Source organism: Herpailurus yagouaroundi, unplaced genomic scaffold (genome assembly GCF_014898765.1).
Source record: "Herpailurus yagouaroundi ecotype Mexico unplaced genomic scaffold, PumYag 29, whole genome shotgun sequence".
Classification (NCBI taxonomy): Eukaryota; Metazoa; Chordata; class Mammalia; order Carnivora; family Felidae; genus Herpailurus; species Herpailurus yagouaroundi.
Genome location: NW_024412377.1, coordinates 75,917,209 through 75,933,965, shown reverse-complemented (window position 1 = coordinate 75,933,965; position 16,757 = coordinate 75,917,209). Strand labels below are relative to the sequence as shown.

General features: G+C 36.1%; 2 protein-coding genes across 33 annotated transcripts in view; one reads left to right on the top strand and one right to left on the bottom strand.

Moving 5' to 3' along the window:
• The window catches only part of GIN1 (gypsy retrotransposon integrase 1), a 79,439-nt gene extending 65,148 nt beyond the window's left edge, over positions 1–14,291 (bottom strand). For 6 of the 7 annotated variants that reach the window (XM_040447644.1, XM_040447677.1, XM_040447654.1 and 3 more), the window contains exons 1-4: positions 14,213–14,291; positions 5,658–5,803; positions 3,882–4,075; positions 1,784–2,089 (exon numbers count right to left, since the gene is read on the bottom strand). In XM_040447644.1, coding sequence (XP_040303578.1) covers positions 1,784–2,089; positions 3,882–4,075; positions 5,658–5,799 — 642 coding nt within the window. In that variant the 5' untranslated portion in view covers positions 5,800–5,803; positions 14,213–14,291. Of the gene's footprint in view, positions 1–1,783; positions 2,090–3,881; positions 4,076–5,657; positions 5,804–14,196 lie in introns of all 7 variants that reach the window. The other variant, XM_040447666.1, reaches the window with a different exon arrangement.
• An 86-nt stretch (positions 14,292–14,377) lies between these two features.
• PPIP5K2 (diphosphoinositol pentakisphosphate kinase 2) overlaps positions 14,378–16,757 on the top strand; it is a 72,257-nt gene continuing 69,877 nt past the window's right edge. For 13 of the 26 annotated variants that reach the window (XM_040447334.1, XM_040447352.1, XM_040447327.1 and 10 more), the window contains exon 1: positions 14,381–14,615. The gene's annotated coding sequence lies outside the window, so the exon portion shown is untranslated. Of the gene's footprint in view, positions 14,616–15,445; positions 15,524–16,757 lie in introns of all 26 variants that reach the window. The other 13 variants (XM_040447465.1, XM_040447410.1, XM_040447457.1 and 10 more) reach the window with 3 other exon arrangements.

Here is a 16,757-nt window from a genome sequence, read left to right as displayed (position 1 = left end):
CCAAACTTCTGTGTACTCACTTTCCTCATCTGTAGAATGAGGAAAATCCTACCCAGGACTCTTGAGAATTATAGGAGTAGATGTTTGTAAAGCACCTAAAACAGTTCTTGGCAACTAGTAAGTACTTTATAACTTGTAATGTTACTATTATTGTTGTGGTTATTTTATTATCTGCAGGACCTAACAAAATCCAAAATGAGTTTAGAAAACTTCTAACAGTAAGTCTATAAAATGTGAAACAACTTACTTTTCCTACCTTATGTCTCGGACTATATTTTATTAACTGGGTAAACGTTTGATTAATAAACCTGTCTTTTGAAAAACTATATCCTTGTTGCTTAATTGTAAGAAGACAAGTATCATAGTAACTAAAAAGGTAAAGCTAATAAATTAGGAAAAAAAAACCAACAAAAACAAAATCACATTTCCCAAGCTGCTGTGCAGGTAGGGGTAGTCATGTGATATAGTTCTGGCCCAAAGAGCTATAAATGGAAGTTGCTGGGCAGACTCAGATGGTACTAGCTTTTTTTGTCTGTTGTCCTACCCATTTCTTCTGTCTGAAATACAGACTTTGTGGCAAGGGCTCTGGCAGCCATGTCATGAACATAAGATTGAGAGTCACATCTCAAAGATGATGGAACATAATACTAGAAGCATGGGTCCCCAGTGACATTCAGAGTTACCCTTCCAATCTTGGACAGCCGAGAGAAGAGAGGGGTACTCTCTTGTACCTTACTTGGGGTAAGGATATCAGGATAGCACCTTATTCTCTTACTTGTAGCTAATAGAGTTCCTAGCTAATATATGTACTAATTTAGGCTGCCTCCTTTTAATTCAAAAGTAATTTAGAAGAAATCCTAGAGGGGCACCTACATGGCTCAGTGGGTACAGCATGCAACTCTTGATCTCAGGGTTTTAAGTCTGAGCCCCACATTGGGTGGGGAGGAAGGAGAGAGGGAGAAAGAGACAGAGAAAGAGAGAAATCCCAGAGAATTGGTATCATTTGGGTTAGCCTCAATCTGAGGTTATAATCAATGGCTTTAAATGACTGACCTCTGGAAAAGGGTCAGACAACTTTGTTTCAATAAGTTGTCTAGGAATGATCCAGTGAATTCATTTGTGGGATGCTATCCTGATATCCTTACCCCAAGAGCCTTTTTTCTTCCATCAACAAGACATTCTATTAATGGTTATAATTTTGGTTTTCCTTAAGACCTATCTTTAAAATCAAAGAAGCAGATTTTCCTTTGACAATGTTTATTGTCTTCCTTCAGAGACTTACAAAAAGTTCGTGCATTTTATTAAAACATCTGTATTTTCATCCAACTGTGTAATACACACACACACACATTGTATTCATCCACACTGTAATATTCTAATATTATTTCAACACTTTAGCAGTGTTTTCTATGTATTTTCTGGAAAAGAAAACATTACATTTTGTCACCATTATGTTCTCTCAGTAATATTTAAACCACTGAAATCACAGCAAAAAGAACAAATTTTCTCAATGTTCTGTGAGTTTTAGTTTTTTGCTATTAAACCTCACAAAAGAGGCTTATAAACATTTATTGATACCTTTGGTAAAATTTCCAAACTCCTGGATTATCACATGACTTTAAACATAACTGGAAAAACTGGTGATTCATAATAGCTTCATAATGTTATTATTATTATCTCTAAGTACTATATGCACTTAGGGTGAGGCTTTTCATTAGTTACTTTTCATTACTTACTGAAAGGTAAGTAAAATATGATCTTAGATATAAGTTATTTATCTTACCTCATGAATGAACTCCTCTCTTTGGTCCATTATTATTTTCTGTGGTGGTCCATATAAGAAAAATATATTGATAATAGCTTTAGAAACTTCTGATGGTGAAACATCACAGAGAGGCAAAATCACAACCCATTTTGTGAACAAATCTGCCATGATTATAGCATACACGTGACTTCTGATGCTTGTATGAAATGGGCCCATCAGATCAACAGTAACTATACTCCATGGATTCTCCACCTTGAGAAAGTGCTGTTTAGGTGCTAGAATAACTGTATTTTTTGCCACTTGGCAATGCTGACAAGCATATACCTATAAAACAGGCACACAGTAAAAAAAAAAAAAAAAGAAATGCAATACAGATGTTAATATAGTCAACATAATACCAGTCCTATAAATCTGAACTTTAAAATGGCTAACTGGTACTCTGTGTTTTGAAAGAGAAACTTTTAGACTATTCTCAGAATAGAATAAAACCTTCTATTTAGAATAATAAGCAAAATATTACTTGTTATTACAATCCAAGGACTACCTTAACAGGTCTTATTCACATGGAACAATAGTTTATATTCAATAAATATTTATTAAATGAATAAATCTTCAAACAAATTTCTTATATCAAATTTGTTAAAATTTGAAGTCAGTAGCTGAATATACAATAATTTCTATAAGCAAAAGATTTTTTTTAAAGTTATCATTCTAATAAATGTAGTCATTAATCTATTCCAACAATATTTATTAAAACATAATTTTATTCAAACAATACTTACAGATGCCAGAAATCCCTCCAGGTCTCAAGAAAATAAAAGACCAAAAGCAAAGCCCATGCTGTCATGGAGGTTTTTATGTAAGTGGGATGAGAATTGATTAACATGTGGATGCTGCCACTGCTCAACGTATTTCTAGAATTCCACTTAGGAAACTTCTTTCAAACCAACTTGTGAACAAAATTTTATAAGCTGTCTTTGCATTACAGTTACTTTTAATCAAAAGTCTTATCTTCCAACTTATATACTAGTTTTCATAATAACCTCTGATTATTTCCAAAAATCATATCCATTCTCAAATGATAAAGATTTGGCAAATATTTCACTGAATAAAGTAATGTGTGGCAGGTTATAAAGGCAAATACAATTACCGAGGTCTTAGAATATATGCATAGACTACAAACTGATAACTCATAAATGATTTTTAGTTAGATGTTGGTTTAATTTTTTATACCTGAAATGACAATCTTTTCGATGTACTACTATAATTATTAAAGGGATCTCATATACATACCAAGGAATTCCTACCATTCATCATATAACGTACACTAGAAACAGTAGGAATCAGATGACCTACCAGTAAGAATACCACAATTCCTAGATGAATTTCCTATAAGAAGAAGTTGAAGGTTTAACAGGTCATAAAATTACAAAACTCAGACGAATTTCATTATTTTGCAACTTGATTTTACCTTTAGTTGATTTGGGGTATCTACCGTATTTGATATTTTCTAGATCAAGATGAAATATGCACAAAAGATGAGAGCATACAATGGATCTGACTTATGAACATAGTCTCCTCTCAAGAAAAGATCACATGATTGCCATCAGAGAGGTAATCATTTAGTCAAAAGAATTTCAGCCCCATTTGAATTCTGCCTATACAAGAGTTGAATGATGAAAACCTGGTTCTAAGTAATCTATTTAAATATGCTATTTTTCAAATGTTTAATAATGTTTTAGTTCAAATTATACTTTAGTGATTTTAAAGGAGAATTTTTATGGGAAGTAAAACTCCTTTTAAATGTTTTTGTACAAAAACTACCATACAAAAAGTGCTTAATAAGAGGTAATATCTAGAAGAAATCTGGAGGAATAAAGAATTTTGGATATCTACTACAAAGACATTATTTAAAATATTCTCGTGCATGCACAAGTGGGAAAGGGACAGAGAGAGAAGGAGAGAATCTTAGGCAGGCTCCATGCCAGTGAGGAGCCTACTGTGGGGCTCGATCTCACAACTGTGATATCATGACCTGACCCAAAATCAAGAATCAGACACTTACCGACTGAGCCACCCAGGTACCCCTAAGAAATTCTTAATACATAAGCCATACCCACTGTTTGACATCATTGGTCACAGAAGTCCAATAATAACTGGATTCCACTAGAGTAAGGGTCCTGGATATGCCATGATGAGCTCCAGTGTCATTTTCATGGCATTCTCTTAGGACTTTCTTTTTTTCTTCTTCTGAAACAATCACCAAACGATTTTGTTTTCTGTCTTTTCCAACATAAAACAGCTTTTTTTCTAGAATAAATAATGCCAAAAAGATATAATTGCAATTTTTAGAGACCAATATAGTTTTAAAATAATCACAGCCTTATCTTCAAGCCGTTGTTTTTTTTTTTACTCTTTTTTTCCCTCTAAGATATCATATTTATAATGTAATGAATACATGCAGTCTGAAAGGTTTTCAGCTGCTAAACTTACTAGATACACAGAAGGAGCACCAGTTGCTGTTATTTTGTAACTATACCAGTGCAGCTAGCTTGCTCACCAAAACATGTAATAACCACAGAAGTATAAAATTATCTTTCCATGGGAGTACTCAAACTGGAAAATATTTGCAGGCACCTCCTAAAAATGGCATGAATTAGCAGATAAATTACGTACAGATAAGCAACTTCTAGAGTGGTATTTCACCATAACTACATTTTTTTAAGCAACTATCTATGTTACATTTTTCTAGATTTGGACAGGAAGTGTGGTTTGTAAAGCAGGAGAGTGGGAGAACCTTTATCTTTAAGATAGTTCTCTGCTTTCCTTTGTAGGGCACCTGAGAAGAATCTACAGCCAGAAAACAATCAACATAGGGTGAGAATCAGTACCTCTCCAGTGTGGACTCAAACTCCAAAATACAGCATCAAGTTACTAATGTGCTTAATTAACTATATGCTGAGTGGAACATTCCTTACTTGAATTAGAAGGTAAGCAACTTAAGAGCAGGAACCTCATCTAATTTATTCATCAATGTATTATCCTCAACCTAACATGTGATTGGCACACAGTAGGAACTTGGTAAACATTTGTTGCATAAATGATTAAATAAATAAATGAATGAATCCTAACTTTACCAAAAAGCAAAACGTGTCCTTACTAAGTGTAGAGGAATTATAGGAAGGGTTATACACAGAGAGATAAGAGGAGGTGTTTATTTATTATTTTATAGTCTTCATGACCCGCTTTTAAGGAAGCCTGATTTTCTACCTATAGACAAAACTCCCATTAATAGCACCAACATTCATTCATTTATCTGGTGACTACCAGCTTATTTCAACTCAAAACTTCTCTTCCCTGTGAAGAGGAGAAAGAGAAAAATTATCATAATCTTTCAACATAAACATACTACTGCCTTTCAAATATTCATTCCATTCAGGGGGATTAGGTGTCCAAAAATGAATGTGATCCTGAGAATATCTGATGGCAGGGGGAGACCACAGGAATAAATATATCAAGAAAAGTTAACGTCAACACTTTCATATTAGCATCAATTAAGCTCTTCATTGATAGTGACATAAGTGGTAGAAAGTGTCATTAAAGTTGGAACCACCTGAGAACAAAAGCAGGCAAGGTTAATTTAGGTGAGTGTTTAATTTTTCATGGTATCATTTTCGGTCTATGATTTAAAATGGCCTTTTCATGCTTACTAGCATTCAGTTAGCTTCAGTGTCATTTTTATTTTGCTTTTGAGTGAGTGGCATCATCAATTACACTGGGAACTGTTAAGCAACAACCAGTTACTGCAGAAATTCTCAGGACTCCACAGAGAACACACATGGAAAAGCATCTATATTAACTTTTTACTTAAGATGTGGGGCATTAATGTTACCTCTGAAGATAAATTTTTTTGCTGCTCTTCTTATGCCACTCCTCTCACTTGGTAGCGTAGTTGGATGATATTCACCAGTTCGTTTATAATACGCAATCTGCTTAAGATGAAGGTCACCATTTTTTCCACTACGGACCATCATGAACCTAGGTAAAAGATATTTAAAGATATAACTTAAAAGATAAGCTTGTGCAGTTGCTATTTCAGTGCAGGCTTCTGTCATATTTCTGCTTACATATGAATTGAACATTCCCGGGATACTATCTGTGACGGAGATAATTATAGTACAGAAAAGGAAGTGTGTGACGTATATGAACTAAAATATTCAAAAGCTATTTTTGAGATACATCATGACACATTATCTTGTCTCTTTCCATGTGAGAAGAAACGCTGAAAATTTCCACATAATGGGAAAAAAGAAAATAAACAAGTACACTTCTAAAAGTTTTGCTTCAAGTTTCTCACTACCATCAATTGCAATGTTACTTATTTAAGATGGTTGTTATGTGACATTTAAATACATGATAGATTATAAAAGGCAGAAATAGTTTTATATTACTCCTAAATATATTTATGGTCATTGGGAAATGCAAAAACAAAGCCTATCCAAATAATTTATGAGATTTTGGAAATGTTCAAATGATAAATGAAAAAGAAGATATTTAGCTATGCTAGATCTCATATGCTCTTCTGAACTGCATCTAAGCTGCTTTTTCTTGAAGAGAAATGATTTTTGGTCCTGTACATACTTCATGTTATAAAGAAAACTCTGGGTGCACTGGCAAAATTAAAACAAAATAAAATGTGTCTACTTTAGATCATAAATTATATGGGAAATCACTAAATTTAAAAGAAAAAAAAGACCTTGTCTTTCATATTTTCAGCTAAAAGGAATTATTCTGTGCAGAGTATTGGGTGTGCCACCACTCTCATCAATCCAGATCAATTTTTGGCCTTTCTTTCCCTGCTACTGTGCCCTAAGAGACTGACCCTTACAGACTACATTTATAGTTTTCTGATTAGACTTGTCCAATGGGAGGTACCAGCAGGCAAATCAGAATGGAGAAGTCAGGATATTCGTTTCACAGGTCCTTCCTTGGTTTAGGCTGCAACCTTCTATAACTATACCTCCTGTTGAGTAGCCCATCCTCCATGTCTCTAGTTCTCATTAGAAGTCTGTAACATCATTTCTTCTTGCTAATTCAGGGGTACTATGCCATCCTTATTTCCTGCTGTTACTAATCTCCAGGTGCCATGTTGATTTCCCGCACCCTGTTCTTATGTCTTTATAGAGGAGCTTCATTAAATTTTCTTCAAATTCCCAGCAAAATGTATCTTCTATTTCCTACCAGGGCTCTGATACAAATACATAAAGTTTTGATTTCTAAAAATAATACAGATGTTTACTGACCACTAGAAGATCTAGGGAGGAGGCTACAAGAGAATGCTACTGCAGAGAGAATGTTAGAACAAAAAAAGAATAGAGTGTGCCTAGGAACCCATGGCTTAAATAGCCTATTAAGTGTCTTCCCCTATGATATATCACTTTCCACATTCAATAACTATGTTTCTGATCTTTTCATAACTTCCAGTGAAAATATCAGTACATTTATAACATCTTTTAATCTTGGGTTAGCATGAACTATAAGCCATTTTTATTTTTTATTTTTTTAATTTTTTTTTCAACGTTTATTTATTTTTGGTACAGAGAGAGACAGAGCATGAACGGGGGAGGGGCAGAGAGAGAGGGAGACACAGAATCGGAAACAGGCTCCAGGCTCTGAGCCATCAGCCCAGAGCCTGACGCGGGGCTCGAACTCACGGACCGTGAGATCGTGACCTGGCTGAAGTCGGACGCTTAACCGACTGCGCCACCCAGGCGCCCCTATAAGCCATTTTTAAAGGCAAAGTTTCTGCAAAGCTAATTCTGTCCTCTCATAACTTAAAAAACAAGTTAATTATCTCTGTAATGTATTATAAAAGAGTTTGTTCTAAGTTTATTCACTTTCAACTAAATATTAAGTATATGCATTTTTCATTTTATAACAGATAGCTATATCCCAAAATCAAACAAATGTAACTTATTACAGTTTCTAAAAAATATCAAAAATGAATGGATCAGGTTTTAAGACTTACTATGAAACTACAGTTAATACAACAGTGAAGTATTGGCATAAGGATGGACAAATACGTCACTGCAACAGAAGAAGGAGTCCAGAATTAGATCCACATGTATACAATCAATGTACAACAAAGGCATAAATAAATACAAAGCGGGGAAGAGAAAGTCTTTTCAATAAATGATGCTGGAAATATCTGCTATATGTACGGGCGGGGGGGGGGAATGAATCTTAACTACTTACATCTTCCACAAACTTAATTCCAGATAAGTCACAAACCTAAATATGAAAGGTAAGTTATAAAGTTTCTGGAAGAAAATATAGGAAGATCTTCAAAACCTTGGGATATGTAAAGACTGCTTAAACAGGACACAAAAATCACTATTCTTAAAAGAAAAAAATTATAACAAATTGCACTTCATCAAAATCAAAGCCTGTTCAAGAGGAAAGGAAAGTTAATCCACAGATTGGGGGAAGATATTTTTAATATATATATCTAACAAAGGACTCATACTCAGCATATATAAAGAACTTTAAGACCTAAAAACTGAGAAACCACTTGAAAAATACATATAAGCAGAATAAAATAATCTTTTTATTTTATTCTTACATAATTACAATTACTTATAATGGCATGCATGTACTTGCTAGTCAGTGTACAAATTCTCAAAGCTTGCAATCAGATTAGGCACTGCTGGCCTCATTTCCTCTTCCACATTGATTTTCATGCAGTATTTGCTTTATTACCACAGCAACCATCTAAAAAACCAGTTTTGCCAAGATATCAAGAAAGCAATGTAGTGTGACCATATGTTGAAACTGTGAACTACCTCAGACTAGTAGTCCACAAGAGATCTGATAGATGTTGAGTACAGCTGTGCTTCTTTGAAAGCTTAAAATATTCCATGGCATCCTGTCAATTAACTATGATGTCCAGGAAAGCTTTGGCACACAATTTGAGAACCGCAGTTAAAGCATTTAACAAGTAAATACAAACTAGATTTATTGAGTTAAATATCTAGATGTTAAGTAAGGAAAGGCTGTAGACTGAGAACACTGATTATATATATATATATATATATATTTATTTCGGTTGTTGTGTGAGTTCTTTTTTTTTTCTTTTTTTAATGTTTACTTATTTGAGAGAGAGAGAGAGAGAGAGAGAGAGAGAGAGAGAGAGCATGAGTAGGGGAGGCGCTGAGAGAGTGGGAGACACAGAATCCAAAGCAGGCTCCAGGCTCTGAGCTGTCAGCACAGAGCCCGACACGGGGCTTGAACTCACAAACCGTAATATCATGACCTGAGCTGAAGTCAGACGCTTAACTGACTGAGTCACCCAGGTACCCCAGAACACTGATATTTATTAATTATAGGTTCATGGGGCACCTGGGTGGCTCAGTCAGTAGAGTGTCCAACTTTGACTCAGGTCATGGTCTCCCAGCTTGTGAGTTGGAGCCCCAAGTCAGGCTCTGTGCTGACAGCTCAGAGCCTGGAGCCTGCTTCGGATTCTGTGTCTCCCTCTCTCTCTGCTCCTAACCCACTCGCATTCTGTCTCTGTCTCTCTCAAAAATAGACATTAAAAAAAATTTTTTTTAATTATAGGTTCATCAGAGGTACAGACTGAAAGTTTTTGTCAAATGTTTAACTGTAACCAAAGAAACCTGGCAGATATCAATGTTAATACTAAGTTCTATAAGTATATGACAGAAAGCACCTATTAGGTCAATCTCTTATTTCTGTTCTCTAAGCACTTTCCAAATAAAGAAAAAAAAAAAAGCAAGAGCTAATTTCATAGAAGAATAAGATTTCTTATTTCATTTTCTCTTTCAAAGTTAATTTTTACACTTTTAAAACATACACCTTTCTTGGTGATACGTGTTTCTAGCTTCCAGAAAAAAAAGTTCATTGAAATAAGGCTTTCTAATGTGAAAGACCAATTTTATTAACAGAAGGCTTACTAGATTTCATATTTCTATTCTCTGGTATCACACTAATATAGAAAAGGATACTGAAAGTATATTTAATTTTCAAGAAGTAAGGAAATATGAATAAATTTTTGAAAAATTAAATATACCACATGACAAATGTAAAAATAGATCTTTGACTGTAGAACACAGTAGGTTACCACTAAAACGAAGGCCAGAGATTATGATTCAATCTCACACTTTCCAGATAAGGAAAATAACTTCAGGTGGTTAATTTAGATAGAAATTGGTAAATTATAATATTCAACAATGGAAATACATTATTCCTTTCTGAAATAGCATTAAAAAATCCCCATAGAAGCTTCTGTCTTAGAATCTAGAATGCTGGAACAAGAGCTCTTCCCATCCTAATAATGAGAAAAAGCTGGGTAAACTTCCTAAGATGTCAGTTCTCCTCAAAGTGATCTACAAAATCAATGCAACACAATCAGAAACCCAGCCAGCTCTTTTGTAGAAACTGACAGGCTGATTCTAAAGTTAAATAGAAAACCAAAAAGACTTAGAATAGTTAAAACAAGTTCAAAAACCAAAAGACTTAGAATAGTTAAAACAAGTTCAAAAAACAAGGATATAGTTGAAGAATTTCACATTACCTGGTTTCAAGACTTCCTTCAATCTATAGTAATCAAGACTGTGGTATCAGAAAACGATAGCCAAAGATCTATGGAACAGAATAGTGTCCAGAAACAACCACAAAGAAATGGTAAATTAATTTCTGACAAAGATGCCAAGAAATTCAATAGAGAAAGGATAATATTTACAACAAATGATGCTACAACAACTAAGCACCCATATGAAAAAAGATGAACCTCAATTCATAACTTGCACCATGTGTAAAAAGCAATCCCAATGGGTCATAGACCTAAATGTAAAACCTAAAACTACAGAACTGCTAGAAGTCAACAAAAAAGAAAATCTTGGTGAGCTTACATTAGCAATGATTTCCAGAGAGCAAATAAAAAGAACCATCCATAAAAGAAATAATTTAAATTTTACAAAAACAGCAATCTCAGCTGAGAGAAAATATTTGTAGTACACACACATAATAAAGAACTTATGTCCAGAATTTGAAAAGAACTCTCAAATCTCAATAAGGTAATGATCAATCCAACTAAAAAATGGGCAAAAGATTGAACAGACATTTCATTAAAGGTGACTTGCAAATAAACAGGTGAAAACATGTTCAACACAATTAGACAATTAAAAAAATACAAATAAAAACTAAGATGCTACTACACATCCATCAAAATGGCAAAAAACAACAAAAAAGAAACAAAACCTGACAATAGTAAGCACTACAAAGGGTACAGAGCATTGCTGGTGAGAATAAAAAATGGTGTAAACATGTTTGAAAACAGTTTTAACTAAAGAGAAATTATATGTTCATACAAAAATGTATATGTGACTGTTTCCGGAAGCTTTATTCCTAACAGCTAAAATCTGAAAATGAACCAAATGTTCATCAGTGGATGAATGGGTAAACAAATTATGGTAGATCCATATGATGGAATTGATAAGGAACATCAATAAGGAACAAACTAAAAATCTACTTAATAGTAAGGATGAATCTCAAAAATCATTATGCTAAGTAAAAAAAGTGAGACACAAAAGGCTACCCACTATATGCTACTGTTTATACAATATCCAGAAAAGCCAAAACTATAGGAACTACAGGAACAGGGAACAATTTTTTTTTTTAAAGGAGAATTCTCTAAATAACTGCAAAAGCAATTTTTAAAAATTGCAAACATTTATACAGTGCTTTACTGTGATGATCCTCTCAACATCCTGTCAAGTAGGTACTAGTTGTATATCTACTTCATAGATAAGAAAATAGAGGTTCACAGACATTATCCAATTTGTACAAAGCAACATAGTAAGTGCAAGCACTAGACGTTTGCAGCTTGTTCTAGGTTGCTTCAAATTTCCCGTTGGCTTTTTTTCCCCTGCTACACTAATAACTGAATTATTGTCCTCAGATTTAATAATTCTTGGCTCAGGCCTCTGCTAGAAAACTTATAAAATACTTTTTAATTCATAATTCAGGTTATATATGAGAAAGCCATATTAATTTTTAATCATTTCACATGGTTTGGGACACAATGGACATTCAACTATTTGTAAATGAATAAAGAATTATTTGCTCTTCCTCATAGGAAAGATAGCACTGAATTAAAAAAAAAAAAAAAAGGACACATGTTCCAAAGATAATTGTTATTTCACTTAGGAAAACAATACTTCACTTGCATATCTATCGCACTCCAAGAAGGGTGTGTCTAATAAGTCATGACTTTTAGGGGTCAGAATTTCTAGTGTAAGAGCTACCTAAGTACCTAAGTCTCAGTATCCACATATGAAAAAAGAAAATAATACTTATCCCTCCTTCTTCATAAATATCAGGATCAATGAGATTGAAAAGACTTGGAAAGTCCTTTGCAAATAGTCAAGCAATATACAATTACTGTTAAAACATTTCACTATTATCAGCCACATCAAGCTGTTCAAAGTAGTAAAGAACACTTTCTTTTCTCAAAAGCTTTCCTTACAAGTAAAAAGATTGAAATTCTTGTCTCTTCACTTATGGTGATTAATGTTTTATGGCAATGTTTGTTTGTTGTAATGCTAACATCAAAACCCAGAAGACTCAAGAGTTATTTAATACATTATAATGAGTTTATAGTCTAATGGGGTTCACAAGCTTAAATACTTAAGAAAAATCAGTTCACAAAAAGGAAAATCGTGTAAGTTAGGTTGAAGTTTGCTGTTAATATTTGGCATTTATAGGGGTGCCTGGGTGGCTCAGTCGGTTAAGCGGCCGACTTTGGCTCAGGTCATGATCTCTCGGTCTGTGAGTTCGAGCCCCGCATCGGGCTCTGTGCTGGCCGCTCAGAGCCTGGAGCCTGTTTCAGATTCTGTGTCTCCCTCTCTCTCTGACCCTCCCCCGTTCATGCTCCGTCTCTCTCTCTCTCTGTCAAAAATAAATAAACATTAAAAAAAATTTTTTTTAATTGGCATTTATACACAAGAGTAACTCAAAGAACCAGTAGTTTTTTCTTGTCAAAGTACACTCACCATGTGATCCCTAAAAACCATCCAATTGAGTAGTGAATATAAAGAAAACGGCTTTAAACCGTAATATTAGAACAAACCTAAATATCTTCCTATACCCAAATACTGAATGAAGGTATCGTTTACAGGATAGAATTAAGTGGTTTAAGTTATAAGAATGAAGTTTAGGACTTCTTTAAATATGTTCTTATTTTTAAGAATTTGTGTATTAAAAAAAGTAGGAATGAGAAAAGGAGGTGAAGGTGGCTGACTACAACTTCTAATTTTGCAAGAGGAACTGTCAGGATCAAATTTGGTTGAGCTTTAACACTATGTCCCTAATACAACGTCAAATAAAATCAGTAAGTACCTGTGTAAATACTTATTACTTAATTCCTTTAATCATTTTATTTTGTGTGCAATAAAATGAAGTGGTTACGTATCACTTTAAATAAAATTAGGATTGGACAAAACCCATCAAGGCTACCAATTTAAGCCTCCAAAAAGTTGTTAAATGCATGTGTTCCACCTTAAAAACTTAAAATCTGTAACATTTCAATGAACATGTGAACTTGTGATCATTATTTTTACTTCTGCGTTAGTCTACTTTAATCTCTGACAAAAAGAAAAGCATAATTTTACGTAATGTTAAAGACTGGGAAATCTAATTACACCAGGCACTTCTAATCTGATTCAACCTATAAATTTGTTTTAACAAAAAATGCCTTCATCCCTATATGCATACACATGAAGCCACATGTGATAAGTGAATTTCCATTTTGAAAATTATTTCTCCACTTTAGTTCAGAAAAGCTCATTTAAAGGAAAAGTCCACAGAAATAAAGTGTGTATTTTACCTTTAGAACTACGGGACAAGATTGTCCCTTGAATTCGCGTCTCTCCCCGCCACAGGAGATTGTAATTTGGGGCGAAAGGCGAATATTTCAGATTAAATGGCAACTATGATAAAGTAAGTAGGGAGACTTCGTTCATGTCAGCCAACTGCCACGGTCAATTTTTGAACCTGCTCCGACTCTCGCACGCTATTTTAACTATTAGAGAGCATTTCCAGGGAGGTTTAATGGCTCGTTAATCAATTCTTCAGGGCAAGGTCCAGCTAAATTTAACAAAAGCAGGAAGACCATCAAGTAAAACTCGGTTACACAGACTAGGCACCTTCCCAAGCCTGACAAGAAAACTCGCCCCTTTTCCACTCAGCGGGCGCGGGACGCCGTAACGCCCAAGCAAGGCCCTCTCGCCCCAAGAGCGCCTGCGCAATCTCCACAGTCAATTAAACCCTTTCTTAAACTAGTCGATAGAAATGGTTTTGAAATTACTGTCAGGTGATGCCTCACTTTAAAAATCATCAGACATAACAAAGCATACCGGGACGACCACTCACCGAAAGTGGTCCTAAAGCAAACGACAGGAATTAAGCTTCCTCTCGCGACTTATCTGGTGCTGCCGGAAGCGGAACTACCGGTGTCTTTAAGAGGTGTGTGCTTATGAGGGCCGTGCGGACCGTTTGGCAATTGCCGGAAATCGTTCCGCCCGGTGAGATTTCTTGGTGAGACCCGAGGCGGGCGGGGTGAGGCGCGACCGAGATAAGGGAGGTGGTGTAGTGCTTTGCAGAACCTCTGCGTGGCCCTTCATCTGCTACTGTAGAGAGGAGACCGACGTCCTACCTAACAGCTGTAGTCTTTTGACGAACACCTCACTCCTGTCTCCGGCATTAAAGGGGAAACCGAAGCCCGAGTGGGCTCGGCTATCTCCTGCAGCTCGCGTGGCTACTGCAGCGGTGGCAGGTGAGGATTCCGGGACCGGAGGAGAACCGAGTTGCCGAACCCGGTCACCGAGGCCGCTGCCGGGCAGTTGCTTTGTCTTCTGCGCTTTGCGGAGCCCAGACACGCGCTCTTTCCAGGGGCGTGTGCCAGAGCGAAAGGCAGCGTGGGCGAGGAAGGAGTGACACTACATCCCTGAGGCGCTTTTCGCGTCTGGATTTCTTCTTCTCTTCTATTGCCTCCCTTTTTTATTTCTTGGTTTTGAGATACACGAGATTTCAGCCCAGCCAGAAGGGAACTGCCGAGCGCCTAAGCTGATACTCTAGCCTGTGGGCTCGCTCCACCAAAGTAGGCAGCCTCGAGTTTGGGGACTGCTGTGGGTCGAGATCGCTGTTTTTGTTTTCATTCCTCAGTCTTTGCCCCTTTTCTCGCCGCCTGCACCCCCACTTCAAGAGAACAAAAAGGCCCTTGCGTTGCAGCTTTCCAGAATAAAAACGGAGGCTGCAGGTCTCTGCCTCACCTAATCAGTTCGAGTGTGTTGCACCTCGCGCGCTTCGAGGGAGAAGGAACGAGGGTGGCGACCATTGTATCTCATTTACTAGTTTATGGACGGCTTCTGGGAGTTTGCGACCTTTGAATTCCTATGGGTGATACTTGTCTTAATCTAGTGTGCTGGAAGGCTTAGCTGGGGAAGTAGGAAGCATGGCTGGCTTTAGCACCTAGCATCCTTGCCCGACGCTGGGATAGGGTATTGTTTTGCTGTTGAAAATTCTTCAATGAAAAATACAGTTTTTGTTTCAGGCAGATTAAATATTAAAGATAGCCGCCATTGACTGAGTTCTTATGTGTGCCAGGTGCTTTACATATGTTCTCATGTACTTCTCTCAACAATTCCGTGATGTATATTAGATTATTCGTCTCATTTTCCAGAGGTAGGTACTGAGGCTTGGAGAGGTCACTTAACTCGTCCTAATAAACTTTTGCTACTAGTAAACGTTTGAACCTCTGTTAGAAACCAGATTTTTCAGGTTCCAAAATCTGTATTATTGACTGTTACTATTGTCTTACCATTGTGCTTCCTTGCTTCCAGATACTTCACTAACATTTTAAGTGGCTGAAAGTATTCATTAAAAACAAATTCAGTGTGCCTATTTATGTCTGACGAAATGATCTCTGTCCTCATGGAGCTTCCTTGTTCTGATGCAGAAGTAAATAGTTTAGAAACCAAAATACTGACTGTAGCATGGGTTTTTTAAAGCGAGTGATTAAACTGACATGCAGAAGGTTCAGAGTTGTCCAGTCAAATCTTGCCATTTTGGGTTTTAAACTCCTATGACTTTCATGGTAGTTGTGAGGATATTACACTTAGCGTTGGCAGGAGCATTGTCACCATTCACAGCAATGTTTCCATCCGGAAAATGCTTTTGGGGTTTCAGGAAAATTGGTCATGTGTCTATTTAGACTGAGCAATAAGAGCTGAGGGTCCTCAAGAAAGACGGACTTCTGTCCACTACATAGGACTGATGGATGATCCAAGGTGTCATTTTAAGGATTAAGTAGCTTAAATTGGGGGAGAAGATGAGTATTTATTCCAGGCAGTAGTGTTCATGACAGTCTGAAGCAGTGTGGTAAGACTAGAAAACATGTAATGAGGTCTCCAGCAGAAGCAGTGACAAAGAGGAGTTTCTGTGGCTTCATTGCAAGGGCAGTAAATAGGTACATTCTAAACTAAATGGTTTGTCTTTGTTCTGTGCCAGTTAAGTTAGATCAGGAATCTCTTTTTTAATTATAAAAGCTAATAAAAGAAACGCCTCACATTTACTAAATGTTTACCCTGTGCTAAATTGCTGCTTTGGCATTTAGTTTTCAAAATAATTTATTAAATTTATCACAGTTTACAGATGGTGGCTAGAGAGTTTCAGTAGCTTAGTTAAGGATATGGATCTGAACAACTATTAGAAAAAGCTTTCTAACCCACTTTTGTCAAAGTCTAGAACAATGGTTCTCTCTCCTTTTTAAAAAAGTTGGTTTCTTTTGAGAGAGCACGAGCAAGCGGGAACCTGAGCAGGGGAGGGGGCAGAGAGAGAGAGAGGGAGAAAGAGAATCCCTCCTTGGGGTCGTGAGATCATGACCTGAGCTGAAATCTAGAATCTGACACTTATTAGA